Source organism: Hylobates moloch, unplaced genomic scaffold (assembly GCF_009828535.3).
Source record: "Hylobates moloch isolate HMO894 unplaced genomic scaffold, HMol_V3 SCAFFOLD_6, whole genome shotgun sequence".
NCBI classification, from domain to species: Eukaryota; Metazoa; Chordata; class Mammalia; order Primates; family Hylobatidae; genus Hylobates; species Hylobates moloch.
The window spans coordinates 66377785-66389872 of record NW_026652281.1 but is presented as its reverse complement, the minus strand read 5'-3'; the positions used below and the strand labels follow the sequence as shown (position 1 = coordinate 66389872).

At 35.5% G+C, this 12088-nt stretch overlaps 1 protein-coding gene across 4 annotated transcripts in view; it reads right to left on the bottom strand.

Moving 5' to 3' along the window:
- SSBP2 (single stranded DNA binding protein 2) overlaps positions 1-12088 on the bottom strand; it is a 330775-nt gene that overhangs the window by 220224 nt on the left and 98463 nt on the right. For all 4 annotated transcript variants that reach the window (XM_032156927.2, XM_032156925.2, XM_032156928.2 and 1 more), the window contains exon 2: positions 8237-8309. In XM_032156927.2, coding sequence (XP_032012818.1) covers positions 8237-8309 — 73 coding nt within the window. The remainder of the gene's footprint in view (positions 1-8236; positions 8310-12088) is intronic.

Below are 12088 nucleotides of genomic sequence, written 5' to 3'. Positions count from 1 at the left end.
TGCTTGTAGGTGTGTGTGCATTTTTAAAAATCACATCAAGCCTACAACTATTATCTGGAATAGAGAAAAGGAGGACTTTCATTTTAAATTATATTCTATGTAGTTTAATTTTGTTTTTTAGCAAATATGAATTAATGATGGGTGGTGTTGAGGAATGGCCAGAAAATATTCCTAAATGTCAGCAGTCATGTTAAAAACAAATTTTCTGTTTCTGAAGAGGTGTTTTCTGTTGTATTGAGTTTCATGGGCTTCAGGCCTATTTAGGTTTTTGGGTGGCATCTTTGCCAATAACATTTTCTCTTTATTCTGTTTCTTCTTCCGTTATCCCAGCATCACTGTGTATTTGCCCAGTCCTAAGGCTTTTTGCTGCTTAATTATCTACCTCGCTTCCTTCTGTCATTTGACCAGCCAGGGGCTGTATTCTCCTGTAACTTTCATGTAAATCTCAAGGCCCATTCCTAATGCCATATTCTGCATTTCATGGCCTTGTCTATGAATATGCTGTTTTTATCATATGATCTAACATTTTCAGCATTTCTTCCTAAATGTAAAACCAAACACTGAATCACGAACAAAAGGAATATCAATAGGAAAAGGACATGTTTTGTGGTTTAATTATAAAATATATACTATCTGATGGTCACGCGGGCAAAATTTTACACATATATAACAATTTGCATTGAAGCATTGTTTTAATTGAAAGAGACTGGAAACACCTAAATGTCCATCAGTACAGGGCTGGTGAACTATATCGTGGCACATTTCATAGAATGAAATATGCTACAACCATAAAAAGAGAATTATGACATTCATGAACCAATATAACACAATTTCCAAAATCTAACAAGTGAAACAAAAAGCACAGAATGGTGTATAAGCTAACATTTGTACAAAAAAGAAAAAATGATATAGATATACATACATAAACGTATACAGGTATACACACACACATTTGCTTAATTTTTCATTCTTATTTGCTTCTGGCAAGGTATACTGGTCATTTACCTATTATCTCTCAGCCCTACACCCACCCTTCTATACTCCATTCTATACTTGGGGCTGGGATTCTGAAAATCACATTTCCTAGCCTCCTTGCCATTTGGCTTCCTGTTAAGTTCTGCCATCAGGAGACACTAGCAGGAAATCAAAAAACAGGAAAAAGAGAAGCTTCCTGCCTCTGGCTCCAAAAGTGAAGCCGGGATAGCACAATTCTGGATGCTGGCAGTACCTTTTTGGGGGGTTCTAGTCTTGTCAATGTGGGACCTCTTTAGCAGATCCAGACCCACTTCCACAGCATCTCCAACAATGCAGCAGCAGGTTTGAAGGTGATGGGCTCCAAACTTTTCATAGTACCCATAAATCCTTTCATAATTTTTAATTTAAACCAATATCCAAAGAATAACTTTTAATACCAAAAAACAATAAAACCAATTCCTGTGTTAAGAAAATAACCTGCATACCTATGTGTAAGTTTGTTTCTAGAATAAATTCCTGAGACTTCTAATTTAGATATAACCTACTGTTCCCACCAATTTTCTAAAATCTCTCATGTAAAGAAGCATGAGTATATCTATACACTAAAAAAAAGTTGAAATTGAAGTAAACATTTTTCTTTTCTTTTTTTTTTTTGAGACAGAGTCTCGCTCTGTCACCCAGGCTGGAGTACAGTGGCACCATCTGGGCTCACTGCAACCTCCACTGCCTGGGCTCAAGTGATTCTCCTGCCTCAGCCTCCTGAGTAGCTGGTATTACAGGAGCCCACCACCATGCTCGGCTAATTTTTGTATTTTTAGTAGAGATGGGATTTCACCATGTTGGTCAAGCTGGTCTCAAACTCCTGACCTCATGCAATCTGCCCGCCTCAGCCTCCCAAAGTGCTGGGATTACATGCATGAGCCACCGTGCCTGGCCCAAATTTTTACATTTCAATTCAAAAAATTAAAGGCAATAGATGTTTAACAGGAAGAAAAAGCTGACTATACTTTGAAGCAGATAATCTAAAACTGTGCTGTTCAACATGATACCCGGTAGTCACACGTGGCTATTTCAGTTTAAAATTAAGTTAACTGAATGTTCCTCAGTTGCACTAGCCATATTTAAAACTCATAATAGTCATATATAATTAGTGGCTACCTTATTTGACAGCAAAGATTAGAGACCATTTCCAAAATCACAGAAAATTTTACCGAACAGTGCTGCTTTCTTTTAGAAGAATGAAAGAAGTCTTCCTAAAGAGGACTACTTCTTATTGGGAAAATTCCTTAATGGATCCTTTCTATTTTTGTTTTTATTTTTTTGACACAGAAAGACAGAGGCCACTAGGAATGGTGCAAAAGGAAGAATGCAGAGAGGAAAACAAATACTTGACTTTCTATGTAACAAGAATTTAGGAAGTTGCTCATGGTCTCTTGGGAAGAAGCTCAGGGGTCTGGAAGGATTCAGAAAAGGCAAAATGAGAGAGGTTATGAGAAGTCAACAAGATAGAAGGCAAAGGCATGCTGAGGAAAACAGCTAGTGAAAAATTCCCTGTAGCAAGGAGACCACAGAATTTAAGGTAACTTATGTCTAGTATTCAAGTTAATGTTGGTGCCTGTACTGTACAATGCCTAATATTTTTGGCTATCCCTCAACCTTAAGTGAGAATCTTTCATACAAAAGAGCAATGAGTTAGTGGACCTCTGAAATCATGAGAAAAATAGAAAACTTCAGGCATAAAAAAGGGATAGACCATAAGAGGGAGAACCAGAATGGGGCTATAATCACTCAACAGGAGCAAGAACCTACAGTACAAGAACCCTAAGCACCCAATAAAGGCTTACAGATACTGGAGAAGACTTGTGACAATCTACAATATTAGGGATTAGAGCTGAAGCCATTTTTATAGAACGGGTAACACCAAAAGTAGGATTATGGGCCATCCAAGTGACAGACACTTGGAACACACATGTACACATCAGGCATATATTTATGCCTCTTTTTTTTTTAAATAAGAAACTATACAAGATAGAAAAAAAGTTGGTCAACATTTTTTAAAATGACACTTTTGAACACTTACTATATGCCAGGCACTATTATAAGCAATGTACATATACTAACCCATTTAAACCACAGCATAACTAAAGTATTGTTACAATTATCATCATCTTATAACTAGGAAACTGAGAAAGTAAATAAGATGTAGAACATAATTTAAACCCAGGATGTCTGGCCCAAAGCAATTGCTTTTACCTCCTATACTATATTGCCTCAAAATTAAAGTTCAAGAGACTGGTTAAGAAATACTAATTAATATTTTCTCTCTTCATATAGGTAAAAGACAAACAGAACAGAGTTTTGGAGTCTATGATGCTCAATAATTTAGCAATCCTAATAGAATCTGAAGAAGGAATCCCTTAGATGTTTTTAAACTTCTATTTCAGGCTAACTTGTTGGCTAACTTAAGACAAAGAAGGGCTAGTAATAATGCAAAAATTTTAAGAAAGGGAAAAAATCTAGAATCTTTATAAAACTCTAATTCTTAATTTCGTTTGTTAAGGGTATTGAGCTTCATTCTGAGACATGAATACCATGCAAAGCTTCAAGGAAAAGCAGCCATTATCTTTGTATAACGAAATGATATAACCAGAAAAAGGATAGCTTCTAATGAATCTAAAGTAACAAAAGTTAATGTAGAATTGGAAAGAAGATTCCTTAGCATTCTGTTTGTAATTATTAAATGTTGAAGAATAACAAAGATAGAGCAGAGGAAGGGCTTTGTATTGAGAATATTTATAAATAATATTCCATTTTTTCCCCTTGGGAGTAAAAAAAAATGAAAAGTCACATAAACTACATTATGGATTCAGGTAGTGGTTTAAAATCTATCATGAATCAGAGGTAACACTGAGCTAGTTGGCACAACCTAGTTAGAGAAATGTTTTTATTTCTATTGTTAGTCCATTTTTTCTTTTAATTAAGAAAAAATGACTGGGTTAATAATAATGTGCCCCACTCTTCTGACTGATAACAAAAGCCATCAAGAGCAGTCCAATTTCTGATAGCCCAGAACAAGGGCATTTTTAGAAAATCAAGATTGGGCAGCTGAGATACACATCTTGCTTGTTCAGCTAATGCCTGGAGTTCCAGTTGGCCTTCTCGCAACTTCACCCAAAAGAACAAGCCCATACTAATGAAAGAAGTGACCCAGCACAGTAAAACCTGATTCAGAAGAGCTCACTGATATCATGGTCATTCTTAGCCTCATCCATCCAGAGGGAGAGTGTCAAATTTGGAAGAAGTAGTCTACTTTGCCTTGAACCAGGGTGAGAACATTGGATAATGTTATAATAATTGATAACAATTGGTGCCATTTCAATCATTTCCTTTTTATTATAATAACCAACTCAAATAAGTAGGTCTCCCTATTTTACATTCCTATGGAACTATTTTGATTTAGGTAAAAACCTGGGGGTAGACTAGGGAGGATTTAGGTAAGATTGTTTTTTTACTACTCCGACTAGTTAAGAAGTCATTCTACAATAAGCGGCCTTAAATTTTCCGCCTGATCGAAGAGAAACTCAGGGAGAAAGCAACCCTCAACATAAATTATTACATTCTCTAAACTATTACATTCTAAAATATTACATTCTCCTTTTTTTTTTTTTTTAACCATCCATGGTTAGGGCAAAAGGGCACCAAGACACCAGAGTACAAACCTGATGATGTCATTTTTTTTTTTTTTTTTTTACTTTAAAACCTTCGAAGGCTCCCTTTTGTCAAAGATAAAGTCCAACTTCCTGGCATGTATGCAAAGGTCTTCATGTGCAGGTCCCTGTAGACTGTACTGTCACCTTAGGTGAAACCCTGGGAAAACCGTTCTAGGAAAAGCTACTTTTAAGGTGGAGAGGGGAGGAGAGTTTAGGCAGAGGGAATATGCCATTGAGTAAAGCCCAGATGACAGAAGCCCCATGGTATACAGGAAAACCCAAGCAGCTAGATACTGTAGAACGTAAAATTGTGAGAGAGGAAATAGCGAACTATTGTAATTTAACCAACTGAAATTATCAAGAACTCTAGGATGTACTCAGCAATGGCTTATCATAAATCTATCTCCAGGCTTCCATCTTTTAAGTTCAGATAATTTATGAGAATGTATTTTCTCTTCTTTAGTTTTATTTTTAAATAACTGTACAAATAATATATGTATTCCTTGTTTAAAAGAATTCTGTGACTAAGGATAAAATCCCTTTGAACCCTTTAATGTCCCCACTCCCAAAACAACTAGTCTGGCATGTATATTCTTTCAGAACTTTTACTATACTTTACATTCATAAATATGTACCCACAAAAATATAGTATTACTTTATGTACTAGGGTTTCCAGATACATGGCATACTTTGGCTTTCTTCTCTTACTAGACAATGTTTTGGAAGTCTATCTACGTAAGTCCAAATAGATCTAATTTATTATTTTACATTATTAAAAACTTACAGCTCAATTAATTTAGCCATTCCCCTACATTGGTTATTTAGGTATTGATAATGCATTTTTACAGTACCATTCAGAATTTGGTAGCCTAGACAGTGAAGAATAGTTCTGAAAATCACATACACTCATCTCCAAAGTCCAGAAATAATGCGTATTCTTGGTGATAAGTTTGTTTTCAGTTTGATGCCTCTTGTGAAAGTGAGGTAGACTAATAATTAAGAGAAATCCTCAGTTTTTGTATTCAAAATGCAGCCAGAGAAATGAAATAATTACAAATACTTGTCAATATGTGTGAATCTCTTCTGAAATTCTAATTTCATTTCTACCAAACAGTCCTAGAAATTCTGTATATACATTTTCCACTGAGCTCAAAGCCTAGAAGTCTAGTATCTAGTTATTTGCTTAATCCACATAATCCATTTGAATCCAAATACTTGAACTTCCTTCAATAAGTTAGCAACATTTTTCTTTTTTGATGAGGTTTAATAATCACTGTATCTAATATCTTACAATGTTGGTAAGAAAATATAGTTTGGGGAACCCTCGAGGATTAAGTGAATTGAGCCAATTCAAAATGGTCCTTGATACAAGGAAGGAGATCATTAAATCTTTTCATTAAGTTTCTATTGCATTAAAACAAAAATTTTAAATTTCCAGAGTCCACTATAGATTCTTTTAAGACACTGTAAGTTGACCGTGGTTAAGAATACAAAAAGACATCCTTTTTGCAATCTCAATCACTTCTTCTATAATATCAGTGAATGCAACTTAGAAAGGTCATTGCCCTAAGTCTTCTAATTAATGATTTCATGAAACATAGATACACCAAATTTTTGTTTTGATTTGAATAAACTTTTGAAATCAAATTTTTATTATGCTGCATACATTCCTTCTATAGTAAAACAACTGAGTTCTTACATGTTCTGGCCAAACCTCTAAAATTCCTTATCTGCAAATAAGCCCTACCAGTTCACATATACTAGTTAATTAGAAATAAGAGTGGGGGTTGTGTGTGTTTGTTTACTTTGAGGAGCAGCTAAATCTCAAGAAGGCTATACCTCAGGCAGGGAACTATTGGCAATGAGTTATCTGTTGTGCTCTTGATGTGCTGGGGACCAAACTGGTGAGATCACCAGAGATAATATGATTTCAAGCAGCACTGTCCAACAGAAATAGAAACATGGGCCACAAATAAGAGCCACATGTATAATTTAAAATTTTTTAATTTTTAATTTTTATGGGTACATAGTAGTATATATATTTATGGGGTATCTAAGGTATTTTGATACAGGCATATAATGTGTTATCTAATTTAAAACTTTTAGTAGGCACATTTAAAAGAAAAGGTAAAATTAATTTAAGTAATATATTTTATTTTACCTAATATAGGCAAAATATTATCACTTCAATGTATGACCAAAATTTTAAAATTATTAATAATTTATATTCTTTTGTTCACAGTCTTGAAAATACTGTACTTCACACATATAGCACTTCTTAATTGGATCATATTTCAAGTGCTCAAAAATCTATATATGGCTAGTGTTTACCATATTGGACAGCACAGATATAGAGGAAAAACCAAAAGCATTGGGATTAACATAGACCTAAGTCTGAATTCTAGTTCCATAACTCACTAAGCTCTGTGACCATGAGCCACTTATATAAACACTCTGAGCCTTGTTGTCCTCATCAGTAAAACAGAAAGAATATAACCTGTTATGCAAATTTCTTATAAGAATTAGAGATAATATATGTAAAATACCTTGGCACATTGTATGCCTGGTACATAACAGAGCTCAATAAAATCCTCATCATCCTCATATACATAGGAGACAAACAAGCACCACTGTAAGAAAGGTCAAATTCCAGCCAACCTAGGTGCCTATCAGTGGTGGATTAGATGAAGATGGGGTACATATACATCATGGAATACTACACAGCCTAAAAAAGAATGAAATCGTGTCTTTTAGAGCAAGATGGATTAAGCTGGAGGCCATAATAATAAACAAATTAACACAGGAACAGAAAACCAAATACTGCACATTCTCACTTATAAGTGGGAGCTAAACATTGAGCACACATGGACATAAACATGGGAACACTGGACACTACGGACTACTAGAGGTGAGAGGGAGGGAAGGGAGCATGAATGGAAAAACAATCTATTGGCTGCTATGCTTACTACCTGGTGACAGTATCTATACCCTAAATCTCAGCATCACATAATATGCCCATGTAACAAACCTGCACATGTACCTCCTTATCTAAAATAAAGTTGAAATTTAAAAAAAAAAAAGAAAGAAAGTGAAGGTGGAGAGAGAAAGAGAAGAACTTGAAATAAGGTTATCAAAATGTTTTCTAACTAAAATCAATCAGCGATCATCCATACAAAATAAACAAAATCCACATTTTCCAAAATTATGATATTGTTAGAATGAGAGATATGGTTGAGGGATTATAACTCTCATAAATTTTTTAGAGCAAATTTTTAAAATTTGCTTTCTTGATTATTGTTGCCACGCTAATATTACTTTCCATTTCTAAAAGGAGAAAATGGCTGGAAAGGAGACTAGAAGGTTGAGTGGCACAGAAGTGGCATGGGGATAAAAGTGCTTATACATAATCTATAAAAACTATACTATGTATACTGATAACTAAGAATTCACTATATAATACATAACAAACTTTTTTCAAATAATTATTATAGTATATTTTCCATTCATTTATATAAGATCAAAATGCAATACAGAAAATGTATAAAACATACCTCTGATAAAAATGTTTGGGCTGATTTCTGAGCTCCTACATGGAGCAGATATTCATATACGTAGAGTGCTAACCTGGAAAACAAATAAAACATTTATTGAGAAGAGGAATATTAAAATTCATTCTTTAAATAATGGACATCTTTCCATTGCTGAAATACCTTACACACTAACAGTGACCAAAAATAAACCCTTCCCATACTATTTCAATAGGAATTATTAATAATACATGTATGTTCAGAAAGAACTTAAAGTAATTAAAAGTAGCACATGAAGAAAAAGACAAATGTATTTTTTCTTGGCAAGAAATATATAGAGATTTTTTCTTGAATCATCTCACTTATCATTCCCATTGCTATATCTACTATTAATAATCTCGAAATCCCATTTGAAGGCATAATAACCTTTCATTAGTAAAAGAAATGAATTAAGTTAGTGAACTTTCCCAATACTTTATGTCCTTCAATCTTTTTGGCGAATGTTAATGTAAACTCTAGCTGTTTGTAGAAAGATATGCCAAAACTTGTGTTGAATATCCATTTTAATATTTGCTCAGCAACTTCTCCTTATTCTTTAGATTTGATTGTTAAGCCAATAATACTTTAGTTTACAAGGCATTCAAATTCACAGCAAACTACAGCATTATGTAAACTTTAAAGATATCAGATCATATTAAGCATATGGGAGCTCACAGTTTAAAGGTTAACAAAATTATGTATAAATTTTTCACTCAAATATAGAATACTGAATGTGTTGTATACACAAACTACTCTCATTATCTTATGGATTCAGAATTTTGAAGCTACACCATGTGGCTCAATTTCAGTTGAGCTGTTAACAAAATATTATTCATAAACCCAAATTAGTCTGAGGCAGTATTTTTAATGATATCTTGGACCAATGCCCAGATAGCTCACAACAGTTCAGTTTCTGCTACACTATATTTACCCAATATTGAACCAGGTTTACAGTAAACAATACAATGTAACAATAACCACAATTCTGTGGTTATAGTTGTACCACTTATCTTGCCAAGCAGATTTTCGACTGTTAAAGATTGATGGCATTTACAAAAATGAGTATTTTCTTTATTTTCATGAAAACATATCATGCATCTGTCATGAAAAGAGAAAGCTTGTACAAATTCAGTTGCTCTGTCCATTTAATTCTTTCCCCATTCCAAAATTTCCAAATACTTAAAATGAGAGTTACTCTGTAGCTACTAAGCACCTTGAGAGAGCAGACCTGTTAAAGTTACTCACAGAAAGTAAGTTATTGACAGTGAGGGTGAATGTAATTTAGAAACATCTCCTAACATATTCAAATTGAATGACACTTCCTACATCAGTGCTTCTCAACTGTTTTTCCTACCCTAACACAATAAGCTATATAGCAGGCTCATTTCAGTAGCAGGATCTCCCCGTGGAAGTGTGGCTTATCACCCAAAGTACATCATAAGGGATACAGGAAATTAGAATATTCCTGTAGTTTCAAACAATCCTGCTGGTGATTCTTATCACACATTCTTCAAAGAAATACCCCATACCTTGTTCCCTCCACTAGCGACTCTCAACTCTACCGCATGATTCAGTGCCCGTGATGGCAAATTGTATCTTGGAAAAGGATAATATTTGTAAAATCTTCTTGGATAGGCTGTGGAACCTCAAAATTGCCTGCCAGTGGCAGTCCTGCCCCACTGCCTGAAAAAAAAAATAGACTCAGGTAATTCCATGTGGCTTGTAAACCTTGGGCCTAGAGCCAAACCAGTGGTTAGCATAGGAAAGAAATCCCCACCTAAGTAAAAGGCTGAACAATAAAGTTGGTCCACCAAGCTTGGGGAATTTGAAAGTGAGAGGCAGAGTGAATGAAGCAGGGGCACCATGACAGGCCTGGTATGGAGAGAACAGACCTCAGAACAGTCAAGGCCAAGGTACATCTGTGGCTGTGTCCTTTCAATAAACCCCATTCCTTTAAGGGAGTTACCTCTTTGTAACGTCTTCTTTTTAATATTAATGGGGGTAATATAGTGCTTCTAAGCTTTCTTTAGTACCTAAGAAACAAAAAGCTTACCTCTTTACAAGTAAAATTAAGAGAGAGTCCTCACTTTCTCTCTCTGTAAGTCTAAAACAGTGATTCTAAAAAATGTATTGGAAGGCACTGAGAATAATGGGGGGTAAGGGTTTCAACTAGATTGTGAAGTATCTTCCAAGGGTGTGAGCCCATCCTCCTACCATTAGAATCTGCTGTGGCAGCTCATTGTTACCAACAGGGTGATGAAGTGGGATCGGGCTGAGAAAACCTATCTGTAATGCTACCTCATATATTCATGTTCTGCAATCTCCTTTGAACAAAATTAATGGTTCTCAGGCAATCAGAATCTATGCTCCAAAAAGGGTGTCAGGGAGCAACACATGGGTGAACAACGAATTAAATCTACTGCCATGATGATGCCATAATACATGATCAGCAATCTCTAATTTTTTTTTTTTTCATAGGATTTTTGGGAACGAGTGGTGTTTGGTTACATGAGTAAGTTCTTTAGTGGTGATTTGTGAGATTTTGGTGCACCCATCACCTGAGCAGCATACACTGTACCCAATTTATAGTCTTTTATCCCTCACCTCCCTCCAACCCTTTCCCCCAAGTCCCCAAAGTTCATTTTATCATCCTTTTTCTTTTTTTTTTCTGTTATACTTTAAGTTCTGGGATACATGTGCAGAAAGTGCAGGTTTGTTACATGGGTGTGTATACGCATGCCATGGTGGTTTGCTGCACTCATCAACCCCTCATCTACATTAGGTATTTCTCCTAATGCTATCCCTCCACTACCCCCTCACCCAACGACAGGCCCCGGTGTGTGATGTTCCCCTCCCTGTGTCCATGTGTTCTCATTGTTCAACTTCCACTTATGACTGAGAACGTGTGGTGTTTGGTTTTCTGTTCCTGTGTTAGTTTGCTGAGAATGATGGCTTCCAGCTTCAACCATGTCCCTGCAAAGGACATGAACTCATCCTTTTTTATGGCTGCATAGTATTCCATGGTGTATATGTGCCATATTTTCTTTATCCAGTCTATCACTGATGGGCATTTGGGTTGGTTCCAAGTCTTTGCTATTGTGAATAGTGCTGCAATAAACATAAGTGTGCATGTGTCTTTTTAGTAGAGTTGATTCATAATCCTTTGGATATATACTCAGTAATGGGATTGCTGGGTCAAATGGTATTTCTAGTTCTAGATCCTTGAGGAATCGCCACACTGTCTTCCACAATGGTTGAACTAATTTATACTTCCATCAACAGTGTAAAACTGATCCTATTTCTCCACATCCTCTCCAGCATTTGTTGTTTCCTGCCTTTTTAATGATCACCATTCTAACTGGCATCAGATGGTATCTCATTGTCGTTTTGATTTGCATTTCTCTAATGTCCAGTGACGATGAGCTTTTTTTCATGTCTGTTGGCTGCATAAATGTCTTCTTTTGAGAAGTAACTGGTCATATCCTGGACCCACTTTTTGATGGAGTTTTTTTTTTCTTGTAAATTTGTTTAAGTTCCTTGTAGATTCTGTATATTAGCCCTTTGTCACAGATGGATAGAACCAATCTCTAATATTTTAATTATCACCTCTGTGTATAGGATTTTCCAAACCTATCGCTGTAGTGATATCCTCTGTCCCAAGCTCCAAACCTCCTTCTCCAAACTAAACTACTGTTTTAAGTTTGGTGTTTTTTGTTCTGTTTTTTTGAGATGGGATCTTGCTCTATCATCTGGCTGGAGTGCAGTGGTGTGATCATAGCCATCTTTCTGCCTGCCTCAGCCTCCCGACAGCTTGGACTACAGGCACACACCGCCACA